At 37.3% G+C, this 13,348-nt stretch overlaps 1 protein-coding gene across 3 annotated transcripts in view; it reads left to right on the top strand.

The window, feature by feature from the left end:
• Positions 1–13,348, top strand: part of SEC22C (SEC22 homolog C, vesicle trafficking protein) — a 29,747-nt gene that overhangs the window by 200 nt on the left and 16,199 nt on the right. For all 3 annotated transcript variants that reach the window (XR_006729798.1, XM_045529870.1, XM_045529869.1), the window contains exon 2: positions 12,578–12,786. Coding sequence is in view for 2 of the 3 variants with exons in the window: in XM_045529870.1 (XP_045385826.1) it covers positions 12,605–12,786 (182 nt within the window). In the remaining variant the exon portion in view is untranslated. The remainder of the gene's footprint in view (positions 1–12,577; positions 12,787–13,348) is intronic.

Here is a 13,348-nt window from a genome sequence, read left to right on the forward strand (position 1 = left end):
CCCCACCCTGCCCTCGGCTGGCCCGAACCCTCTGGGCTTCCGGGGCTGCGGCCCGGACCCCGGGGCTACCCCAGGCGCGCCTGCAGGGACCCTCTGCTGAGGGATGCGCCGAGGGCTACCCCCAGTGGGAAGAGACGGGGAGTGTCCAGGATGAGAGAGGGGGCGGTAGTTTCCTTAACTATCCGTGAAGCTCACGGCAGAATATTGTTTAATTTTAAGAGCAAACTTCCCTCAGCGTGCCAATAGCGTAAGACTTCAAATACCAACGTTTCTGAACACCAGGTGTGATATGTTCCATTACAGGTGTTGTGTCTGTTACAGGTTTACACATAGACCTCTAGAACCAGAAGGATAAAGCCCTTGGGGAAAAATTAGATTTGTGGAAATCAAAGCCAGGAAGGAATATTCCCATTGGTGGAAAGTAAATGGTGAAATTTGTGACATGGTCAGAAAAAAAAAAAATACAGCTCAGAACCTATGGTAGCGTAAATCTTCATTAAATTTTACAGAGAAAATAGTTGATCTAGATAAAGACAATTTTAGTAAAATGAAAATGGAAATAATTGCAAGTGGTTTAACGTTGCTAAATAGAATTAAATTGACAATAGAGTTTTCTTTTGAAAATGCATTTGAAACAATGTTGTTACAGCTCTGATTTAAGTGTATTTACAACACAGAGGACATCTTGGGATCCCAGTGTTTTTTATTCTTAGAATAAATTTAGAAATTAACTATTCTAAAGGTGACTGATGGTCAGAGAGGAAAACTGACTTCATGGTAATAAAGTGGGTTAGGGCAGTTGTAACTAGTGTAACGTTAGGCTCCATCCTCAACCAACAGGTCTCTAATTAGTTTTTAGTATTAGTGTTCTAGGAGAAGGAATTATCTTAGAGACAGAGCAGCTGTAATCCCAAAGGTTGGATTTAGAGAAGCAGGATGGGGTGGAAAGATCATAGCTTTAGAATATTTCAAGTAAGGAAGTCTGGGTTTAAATCCTGGTTTTACCTCTTGAGCCTTGGAGCTGCAGTTTTTCATACCAGTCCAGTGTAGATTATGCCTACCTTGTGGATAGTTATGAGCATTTAATAATATTATCAATGTAAAAGTTCCTAGCACAGTGCCTGATATATAATATTAGTTCCTATCAAGTTCATTTCCCTACCCTTCTCAGTTCCTAACAAATGCCATAATGGACCCTCCTGTCCACTCCATCCCCAAGCAACTGAGAGCCTACAGGGTCTACAACTTAGGCAACCAGTTCTTAAGTCCTGTTGCTGAAGGTAAATTCAGTAAGGGTGATACAACTCAGTTTTGTCTTCTGTATTTTGTGTTTGAGGAGTGGGCAATATGCCTTATGGTGAACACTAGTGATTGAATATTTGTGTGCCAAATGAAACTTGTTTTGCTTGTTTAAATGCCTCTTTTTTGAGGCCTGGTCATATCTCTCTCTCTCTCTCTCTCTCTCTCTCTCTCTCTCATTCTCTCTGTCTCTTTCTCATTGCATGTGGTAGGGATTTGTGGGAGGGTTAAGAATAAATGGGGGAGAAAAAAATGATGGAAACAAGGGTAGCCTCCAGCATAGGCACAAAGTCTTTTCTGGTAGAATAGGGATAATCTATAACATGAGCAGTTTATAAACAGATGCTGGGAAGAGGATGTAGGAAATGGGGGAGGCAGATTAAAATATATTTTTATGAAACCTAGGAACATGGATGCTGTGTATTTGATTACTACTTCACATTCTACTTTTAAAAATTTCATATATATCAGAATTATGATAAGGAATCTGCAAACCTACATTTCTTATTTCCAGCAAACAAAAATAAGACAGCCCTCAGGTCATTCATTCATTTACTTGCAGTTTTTATTGAGTACCTCCTAATAGTGCCAGGTAAGGTGGCAGGTTACAAAGTCCCCTGGCGTGTAGAAGGAGCTGGTAAGACGTGGAAGACAGACCGGTGTCTCCTCGTGTGAGCACTCTGAGGCTGCCTTTGTCCTTGTGGAATCGATAAATATTTTTTCCTATGATTGTGGCATGGTTTTCCAGATACGTACCACTGCTTTTCTGTTTTAAATTAAATACAAGTTATCTTTGAGCAGTTTTATTTTAGTGAACCCTGAGATTATAGTACCTTTCACTTTGGAAATGCCATGTAATTATGGAGCTATTCACTATAAAGCATGCCTTTCAATATTTATGCATAAATCATCAGAACTACAATTAGTTAGCAGATAAGATTGTTGTTCTACTGGTGGAGATATTTTAAAATGACATTTAAACAAAAAAGAAGTATGAGTGTAATTTAAGTAAGTAGTACAAGAGGACCTTAAGTTAAATTTTTATTTTTTCAACCTTCATTTTAAAATAATTATAGTCATAGGAAGTTGCAAAGATAATACAGAGAGGTCACATGTACCTTTCACCTAGTTTCCACCCTTGGTTACATCTTATATAACTATGGTACAATATCAACTCCAGGAAATGGACATTGGTATAAAAGGTATAGAAACAGGTACTATGCCATTTATCACATGTGTACACTTCTGTGACCACCACCACAATCAAGATACAGACTTATTCCATCACCACAAAGCTCTCCCTTTTGCTAGTCCTTCATAGTCACACCCATTCCCCTCCTCCCCAGCATCCTAACCTCTGACAACTGTTTATCAGTTCTCCATCTCTATAATTTTGTCATTTTGAGACTGTTACATAAAAGGATTCATACAGTATGTAACTATTTGATATTGGCTTTTTACAATTAGGATAATGCTTTTGAGATCCATCCAAGTTGTTCTGTGTGTCAATACAGTAGTTTATTCCTCTTTATTGCTGAGTAGTGTTTCGTGGGATGAATGTATTATGGTTTGTTTATTCATCATTTGTAGGACATTTTGGTGGTTTCCAGTTTTTGGTTGCTATAAATAAAGCTGTAATGAGCAATTTTAGACAGATTTTTGTGTGGACATCAGTTTTTATTTCCCTGGGATAAATGCCAGGAGTGTGACTGATACATTGTACAGTAATTATATGTTTAATTTAAAAAGAAACTGCCAGACTGTTTTCTAGAGTGTGCCATTTTACAATCCTACCAGTAATGCATAAGAGATCCGGTTTCTCTGCATGCTTGCCAGCATTTGATATTGTTAGTGTTTCTTCATTTTAGCTGCTCTGATAGCTGTGTAGTATCATTGTGGCCTTAAGTTGCATTTTCCTAATAGCTAGTGAAGTTGAACATCTTTTCATGTGTTTATTTGCCATATTTCCTCTGTGGTGAAATGTCTGTGTATTTTGCCCATTTTCTATGGATTGTTTGGTTTTTCTTATTGTTGGGTTTTGAGAGTTCTTTATAAATTCTAGATATCAGTCACTTATCAGATATATGGTTTACAAATATTTTCTCCTAAACTCTAGTTTATCTTTTCTTCTTCTTCAAATGGGCTTTTCCAGAGAAAAGTGTTCAACTTTGATGAAGTCCAATTTACAGAATTATCTTTGTGGGTTGTGCTTTTGATGTCATGTCTAAGAACTCTTCACTAAGCCATAGGTCCTAAAGATTTTTTCCTACATTTTCTTCCAGTTACTTTTATAGTTACTTTTTACATTTAAATCTTTGCTATATTTTGAGTTAATTTTTATGTAAGATGTGAGATTTAGGTCAAGATTCTTTTTTTTTTTTTTCACCCCCGTGGTGCTGTGTAGTACCATTTTTGAAAAGACTATTCCATTGAATTGCTTCTACACTTTGTCAAAAATCAGTTGGGTGTACTTGTGTTGCTGTATTTTGGAACTGTCTATGTTGTTCTATTGATCAATGTCTATTCCTCTGACAATACCACACAATCTTGATTACTATAGTTATGTAATGTCTTGAAATAGGATAGTGTGGTTTTTCTACTTTATTCTTTTTCAAAATTGGTTTAGCTATTTTTGTTTTTTTGCCTTTCCATATAAATTTTAGAACAATCTGTATCTACAAACTATCTTGCTGATATTTTTATAGGAATTTCACTAAATCTATATATCAATTTGGAGGAGGATTAACATCTTTACTGCTTGAATCTCACAATCTATAAACATGGTATATCTCCTCATTTGTTTAGGACTTTGATTTCTTACAGGAGTGTTTTATAGTTTTCAGCATACAAGTCCTATACATGTTTTGTTAGATAAACTCCTAAGTATTTCATTTTTAAAAATTATAGGTTTATTGAGATCATTTTTTGGAGTGACTGTAAATGATACTATATTTTTAGTTTTTAAAATTTATTTTTATTTTTATTTTTCCAAATGTGCCAGAGTCACTGGCTTGCTCTTAATTAGTTTTATCCTTTAAGCTTTTACAAAAATAATCAACCAGGTGAGGGTGGTAGGGATGCTTCCAACACTTATTGTGTAAATGCAAGTTTTAGATTCTTCTTTGGAGTAAAACAGGTTCTTTGTTATTTACAAGGTTATTCCTGAGTTGTGAAGATTCTCCATCCCCCCCCCCATTCCTCTATTCAATCTTGGCTGCTACCATCAGAGACAGAAAGTGCGAGAACAACTTTTTTTCTTGTATCTGTAACAGAAACCTTTGTATTCTTAGTTTTGATATCCATGTGTTCATTGCTAGTATATAGAAATACAATTCATTTTTGTATGTTGATAATGTAACCTGTGGCCTTAGCCTTGTTGAACTCACTTATTAGTTGTAGGAGGTTTTGTTGTAGGCTACTTGTGACTTTCCATAGAGACAATTTATATCATCTGCAAATAGGAACAGTTTTATTTCTTTCTTTCCTATCAGGATGCCTTTTTATTTCTGTTTCTTGCCTTACTGCAGTGGGTAGAACTTTCAGTTCTGTGTTGAATAGCTGTTGTGAGAGTGGGCATCCTTACCTTTTTTTAGAGGGAAAGCATTCCGTTTTTCACCATTAAGTATGATGTTAGCTGTAGGCTTTGTGTAGATGCTCTTTATCAAGTTGAGGAAGTTCCTTCTATTCCTGTTTTACTGGGAGTTTTATTGTGAATGGATGTTGAATTTCATCGAATGCTTTTTCTGCATCAATTAATGGGATTGTGTGAGTTTTCTTTTTCAGCCTGTTAATATGATGGGTTATATTGATTGATTTAAGAATATTAAGCCAACCTTGCATCCTGAAGTAAATCCCACTTGGTCGAGGGGATTCTAATATCTAATTCTTTGTATTGTATTACTGAATTCTACTTGCTAATATTTTGTTAAGGATTTTTGCATATAAGTTCATGAGGATTATGAGTCTATAGTTTTCTTTTTTTTTACTGGTCTTTGATTTTAGTATCAGGGTAATTTTAGTGTCATAAAATGAATCAGGTATTGTTTCCTCCTCTTCTATTTTTTGGAAGGGATTGTGCAGAATTGCTGCTAATTCTTTTTTAAATGTATGGTGGAATTCTTCAGTAAAACCATCTGGGCCTGGAGATTTCCTTTTCAGGAGTTTTTAAGTTAATAAATTTAATTTTCATAATAGGAAATTAATTATAGGATTGTTTAAATTTCATATTGTGTGAATGGTGGTAGTTTGTGCTTTCTGAGAAATTGGTCCATTTCATTTATGTTGTCAGGTTTATGTCTGTAGGGTTCTTTGTGGTATTTCATTATTCTTTTGTTGTCTTCAGTGGCATCCTGTTTTATTCCTCACATTGATAATTTGTGTCTTTCTCGTTTTTTTCTTTGTCAGTTTTGGCAGAGGCTTGCCAATTTTATTAATCTTTCCAAAGGACCAGGTTTTTGTTTCATTGATTTTCTGTATTTTTTTTAACTCTAATCCTGTGACAAATTATCTATTTTTTGTTTGTTTTCAGTTTCATTGATTTCTACTCTCTTTCCTTTCTTCTGCCTGCTTTGAGTTTATTTTGTTCTTCTTTTTTTAGTTCCTCGACATATGAGTTTAAATTATTCTGTCACTTTTTTTCTTTCTGATGTAAGCATTTAATGCTACATATTTCCCTCTCAGTACTGCTTTCACTGTGTGCCACAGATTTTGATGTATTTTCATTTTCATCTAGTTCAATGTATTTTTTTATTTCCTTGATACTTCGATTTTGACTTATGGATTATTTAAAGGTATATGTTTAATTTTCAAGTGTTTGGACGTTTTCATTACCTTTCTGCTATTAATTTCTAGTTTGATTATATTGTTATAGAACACATTCTGAATTTTTAAAAATTTGTTGAGGTTTTTTTTTTTTTTTTTTAGTAGCCCAGGATATGGTCTATCTTGGCATATGTTCTGTGGGTACTTGACAGGATTTCTGCTGTTGAACAGAGTATTTTAATAAATGTTGATTATATCCTTTAATTGATAGTGTTGTTGAGTTCTCCTATATCTTTGCTGATTCTCTATTTAGTTGGCGTATCGATTTTTGAGAAAAGGATGTGGAAGTCTTCAACTATAACTGGATTTGTTTATGTCTCCTTTTACTTTATTAATTTTTGCTTCACCTATTTGCATCTCTGATGTTTGGTGCATACACATTTAGGATTATTATGTCTTCTTGGTGGACTTTTTTTTCTTTTTCTTGTTTTTATTTTTGAACTAGGGTCTTGCTATGTTGCCCAGGGAAGTCTCAAACTCCTGGGCTTAAGGGATCCTTTCACCTCAGCCTCTCGAGTACCTGGGCTTACAGGTGCACAACACTGTGCCTGGCTTTATTCTTTTGTTATTCTGTAGTATCATACTCTATTCCTGGGGATTTTCATTGCTCTGAAGTCTACTTTATTTGATATTATTATAATTCTTGCTTTCTTTTGATTAATATTTGATGCTGTTTTTTTTGTCCATTTACTTTCAACCTACCCATATTGTTATATTGAAAGTGAATTTCATGTAGATGGTATATAATTGGGTCATGTCTTTTATCCACTGTCAATCTCTGTCTTTAATTGTGTATTTAGACTATTTACATTTAATGTAATTATTGACATATATTAGGGCATACGTCTGCCCTGTTACTTTTTGTTTTATGTTTCTTCTGTTTTTGTATCTCTCGTTTCCTTTTTTCCTGCCTTCCTATGGGTAATTTGAACATTTTTTTAGAATTCTGTTTTTTTAATCTACAATGTTTTTGAATGTATCTCTTTGCATAGCTTTTTCAGTGGTTGATATATATATATATATATGACTTACCACAGTCTCCTGGTGTCAGCATTTTACTATTTCAAGTGAAATGTAGAAACTTTACATCCTTTGACATATTCATGCCCTCTCCCATTTAATAATTGTCTTAAATAATTCCTTTACATACATTGAGAACCACATTAGACATGTTATAATTATTGCTTCAATTGTCAAACATTATTTAGAAAGTCATGAGGAGAAAAATAATCTCTGTATTTTTCAATTTTTTTACTTTCTATTGTTCTTTCTTCCTGATGTTCTAAGATTTCTTCTTTTATCATTTCCTTTCTGTTTAGAAAACTTACAACAAATTCTTTTACTGTTCCTTTATGCATAAAGGAACACTTTCTTTCTTTCTTTCTTTTTTTTTTTTTTTTTAGAGACAACATCTTGCTGTGTTGCTCAGGCTGTACTTGAACTCCTGGGCTCAAGCAGTCCTTCCACTTCAGCCTTCTGAGTAGCTTGGACTACAGGTACCTGCCACCATGCTCAGCTTCTTGAAGAATATTTTTGCTAAATATGAATTCTGGGTTGGCAGTTCTTTTCTTTCAGCACTTTGAAAAATGAACTACTTCCTTTTGGCCTCCATGGTTTCTATGAGAAATTTGCTGTCATTTGAATTGTTTTCCCCCTATAGGTAAGGTATTATTTTTCTCTCGCCACTTTCAAGATTTTTTCCTTGTCTTTAGTTTTCTTAAGTTTGGCTATTATGTGTGCTAGTACGGCTTTCTTTGGATTTATCCTTTCTGGGATTTGTTCAGTTTCTTGAATCTGTAGGCTTATGTTTTTTGCACAATTTGGGAAGTATTCATATGTTATGTCTTTGAATATTTTTCAGTCCTGCCCTCTTTCTCTTGTCCTCCAGGACTCCAGTAACATGAATGTTAAATCATTTATTATAGTTCCACAGGTCCCTGAGGCTCTGTGCAATATTTTTCAATCTAGTTCCTCTCACATTGTTCAGATTGGGTAATTTCTATGTTCTGTCTTCATGTTTACTGATTCATACTTCTCTCCCCTCCATTTTGCTGTTGAGTCCATCTATCAAGTTTTTTACTTCGGTTATTTTTTAATTCTAAAATTTCTGTTTTTTAAAATATCTTCTGTTTCTTTGCTGCGACTTTATTTTCATTTTTTTAAAGTGTGTTTATAATTGGTCTTTGAAACATTTTTATGATGGCTGCTTTAAAGTCTTTGTCAGGTAATTCTAACATCTCTGTCATCTTGGTGTTGGCATCAGTTAATGTATCTTCTCATTCAAGTTGAGATTTTACTGGTTCTTACGCAGTGATTTTCTGTTGAAACTTAGACATTTGGATATTATGTTATAAAATCAGGGTCTTGTTTAAATCTTCTGTTTTAGCTGGCCTCTGTTGACACCATTTTGGCAGGGGACGTGGGGGTATTGTCTCATTACTGCCAGATGGAAATAAAAGTCCACGTTCCCCATATGGCCTTTGTTGGTACCCTGGGTGAAAGGAGCTGCTCATTATTGCTGGGTAGAGATGGGAATTCTGTCTCCCCAATGACACAGTGGGAGAGGGTGGCTCTTTTTACTGCCCTGTATCTCCCTAGTTGGCCTTCTCTACCCTAGCAGGAGGGAGGTGGAGGATGGGACACCTCATTACTGCAGGGCAAGGGTAGAACTCTAGGCTCTTCACTGGTCTTTGCTGGTGGATGTGTGATGGCTACAGTTTTTTCTGTGGTGTTTGGCTGGGGTAGAGCAGTTTTTATTTAAAAGTTTTCTGTTTTTCTGTGCTGTACCTTTCCCAGTTCTTTGACTAGAGAGAGAAGGTTTCTTATTGTTGTGGCTTTTTTTTTTTTTTTTTTGGTCTGTGCCCATTGGCATTTCTTGCTATCTTTTCTAACACCAAGTCTAGGATATATGAGGCAAAAAGAAAACTCAGTGAACTCAGAGCTGTGTCGTTCCTCAGGTCCCAAGATCCCTAGCCAATCTGCCTTCTTCTCTCACCTTTCAGAATCTTTTTATGTTTATTTTATATATTATATCTAGAGTTTTTAGTTGTATTTAGTGGGAAGAGTAGAGAAAAGTATTTCTGCACCATCTTTCCAGAAGCAGAAGTTCATTCCTTTTTTGAGCAGTGGTCAGATCTCTTGTTTGAGTCTTATAATAGCTCATAACCTGAATTCACCAACATCAAATTCCCATAAAGGTGAGCCCCTCCCTTTTTGTATTAAATTGTTTTTTGTTTTTTTTTTAATTTTTTGGAATACAAGGTGCATTTTCACAAAGGAAAAAAAGTGTTAAGGATGTTGTCTCCATTCTTAGATTCTTCCATGAGCAGTGTAAACTCTCTCAACCCCTCAGGCATTCCCACACATGAACACATACACACGAACACAAGTAACAGTTAATATCACAGTGTCACCTTCATTTAAACATAGCATATATTTTTACTTTGTCTATTTATTTTTCTTTTTGGTAGAGACAGGGTCCCACTCTTGCTCAGGCTGGTCTGGAACTCCTGAGCTCAAGCAATCCTCCCACCTCAGCCCCCGGAGTGCTAGGATTACAGGCATGAGACACCATGCCCAGCCATAGCAAATATTTTTAAAGATTTTAAAAAATGCATTGTCTAGGTTGCAGTACCAGTAACTTGGCAGAATTGAAAAAAAGTAAGAGTTTTTATTTATCTTGAATGCTTATGTTTGAGGAAAAGCAGGTTTGATCTCCAAAGGGTAAGATGGGAGAAGTAGAGAGCCTGGAGGGGACTTTGGGGTCTTTTAGAGCAAGGGTCCCCAACCTATGGTGAGTTGTATAATTATTTCATTATATATTACAATGTAATAATAATATAAATAAAGTGCACAATAAATGTAACACGCTTGAATCATCTTGGAACCATCCCCCATCTCCCCGGTCTGTGGAAACATTGTCTTCCATGAAAACAGTCCCTGGTGCCAAAAAGGTTGGGGACCTCTGCTTTAGAGAGTGGTAGAACTGGTTCTGCTTATTACGTCACTTGGCATTGTCACCATTTTCCTTTTTATCAGTTTAGCACAACACCTGGTACACAGTAGCTGCTTCATAAAGGCAGCATGAACGAGGGTGTTTTGGGGTTGACAGTTGGAATAAATGCTTACTGCTTTCCTTTAGAAGAGCATATCATTTACTCAACCCCTCAAAAAATACCTTTACTATTTTGCTTTTGGGCGTTTTTTTTCCTGTCTCTGACTCTTAGTATCTCATTGATTCATTGTCTTTTTTTTTTTTTTTTTTTTTTTTGCCTCCGTGTCTTCATATCTTGGCTTAAGAGTCTTGTTAGAGTTATTGTTTAGACCCTAAACCCTGGTGTCAAATTAATCTTGTAGTCTCCCCCACATCTGTCAGGGCTTTGTGCCCTGTAACTCTTTTTTTATAAAAGTTTTAAAATTAAATATTTCAAACATTAATGAAAATATAGAAGATAGTGCGATCAACCTCCCTGATTCCCTTTCTGGTGCTAGAGGTCTCAGCATTGGCCAAGTGGCTGGTGTAGAGCCCACAGTGCCTTCTGGCAGTTGGCCTGGCCCTGACATTGATCCTGGGAACTTAGTAGTTTTTGTGTATTGATATATTTTTCCTGGGGCTTATCGCATTTTTAATCCCCAATAGCAGGTGTAGGGAGACAGGTCAAATGGATTGTATAGAGTCTGTTGGCTGGTAGCCTAATTTTTCTTTTTACTTTCTCTGTGTTTTTATATCACTGCAATTTCTACATGCATACAATGGGAATAATTATTCATTCATGCATCCATTCCAGACATGGTCTTTATTCTTAGAACTTAAACTTAGGTAGAGGAAATGCTAAATCAGTGAAATAGAGAACAAAGAAGTAGGTTTCCTAGGAATTATTATTATTATTGTTTTTTTTTCCGAGGCAGGGTCTCACTCTGTTGCCTGTGCTAGAGTGCAGTGGCATCATCATAGCTCACTGCAACCTCAAACTGCTGGGCTCAAGTGATCCTCTTGACTCAGCCTCCTGAGTGCTGGGACCACAGGCAAGCACCACCACGCCTGGCTAATTTTTAAATTTTTTTGTAGAGACAGGGTCTTGCTATGTTGCTCAGTCTGGTCTCAAACTCCTGGGCTGCTCAAGCAGTCCTCCCACCTTGGCTTCCCAAAGTGCTAGGCTTACAGGGATGAGCCACTGTGCGCATCCAGTTTCCTACGAATTTGAAAGAGGGAGAAAGTACTTCCAGCTGGGCAAGTCTGGGACAGTTTCATGTAATGGGCAGATTTGAGACAGGTTTTGATTTGGATTTGGATATGGGGAGATCAGAGGAGTGGCATTGAGACACAGGCGAAGAATGCACAGAGGCACAGTGGTAAAGACTAGTGTGCATCCTGGGGACTCCTGTTTTTGAAATGAAGAAGAATTGAGATACTGAATAAAGTTGCATCCCTAGAGGTCTTGGGAAGAAAGGTCCATTGGTATGCCTGTTAACATCCTGTCAACAGGATCTGTGAAACAGGATGTGCAGACACATGGAAAGACCCACTCAAGCTGTAGTGGCCACCTCACTAATCCCTAGTCGCAGGGCTGCCACTCACAGATGTGCAGGATATGCCCTGGACAAGCGCCCTGGGAAGTTAATAGATGGAGCTAAAACCCAGCCAGGCTCTGCCGGCAGCACTGGTACAGGCCAGCTTTTACCCTGAGAGGCACCTTTTTTCTAATTGGCCAAAGGCACCAAGAGGGCTCTGATCTGTTTCTTTTTGTTTCTTAATGGTGCTCACATATTATGGCCAAATATTTAGTATCTTGCTGTAATATAATTTGCTAAATGATTTCCTTTAGCCATCCGTAGGAACTCTCATCACTTTGAAGACTGGCTCTGTCTCAGACATTAGCAGAAATCCAGGAGGACATGCTAAGTTCCATTTTTGCCTTCTGTTCTCCTTTTCACCAGCGTTAGGTTATATGCTCAGAATCCATCTACCCTCTTCCATTTCCCTGCAAGTGAGGATATGGCAACTGAACTGCTTAGCGCCTGCCCTCCTGGGTAACCTGAAATGCATGAGTCTCTGGACCCCAATCCTTGCTGCTTGGGTGTGTCAGGTGCTTCGTATCCCTTTAGGTCTGTCTTGTTCTGTGTCCTGCTACCTGCTGTTACTGAGGCTTTTTGGTCCTGCTTCCTTACTTCTCTATTCCTGTTTCCCTCATCCTAGTTGGCTTAATTCTGGAAAGGGAGAGATTAATTAGAGAGAAAGAAAAAGAGGATTACAAATTCAGAAAAGACAGGGAGGATAATGAAGGAAGGAAAATTTGGAATAATGTAGCTATGGAGGGGGGGAAATAATAATAAAAGCAACACTTGCAATGATAGTAGGGGTGAGGGTGAAACAACCTGGAGTGAACATTTCGAGGGAAGGGATGTCTCTAGCACTGTCATCTGGCCCTCAGTGACAAGGTGACCTTGCTTTCCACAGGTGTCCTCATGACTTCTCTTGTGGACCATGTCCATGATCTTTTTTGCCTGTGTGGTACGGGTGAGGGATGGACTGCCTCTCTCAGCCTCCACTGACTTTTACCACACCCAAGATTTTCTGGAATGTAGAAGACGGCTCAAGACTTTAGGCTTGCGACTGGCCCAGTATCCAGGTCGAGGTTCTGCAGAAGGCCGTGACTTCAGTATACAGTAAGTGAGCATATTCACTCTTTTAGAACATCAGCAAAATTTGGGTTACTTTTAACCACAAGTTGAGGTAACATTATGCTGATCACACTGTGTGAGAAAAGTAGATCTGGCATCTGACAGTGGCCTGAGGTTGTGTGTGTTTATAGCAATAGGATCATGGACGCAGTGGGTTTCCTTAGAGCCTCAAGCATTGCTGCTCCAACTCCTAAGTTCTGTTAGTGGAGTGCTCATGAGCTCCAGGAGACATGGGTTCAATCAGTTTTTATGCCTTTAGTTTCATAGTTTTTTTTTGCACTTAGAAGCAGAGGAGAAAAATGGGCGAGGGAAGGAGGAGCTACTAGATTAAAATGTTGGGGTAGGAAAAGGATGAGAGTAGGAAAGCCAAGAAAATAAGAAAACAGACTTCATTTATGGCCCTTCAGCTTTTATTTTTTAACGTTTTCACTTTTTAAATTTTTCACTTTTAAATTTTTATTACATGACAGGAGTAGGGAAATGAAAAATGAATGAAAGTAGGTCTCTCTTCTCAAGGAACTTAAAGTCTGATGAGGGAACAAGGGAA

Source organism: Lemur catta, chromosome 18, assembly GCF_020740605.2.
Source record: "Lemur catta isolate mLemCat1 chromosome 18, mLemCat1.pri, whole genome shotgun sequence".
Lineage (NCBI taxonomy): Eukaryota > Metazoa > Chordata > Mammalia > Primates > Lemuridae > Lemur > Lemur catta.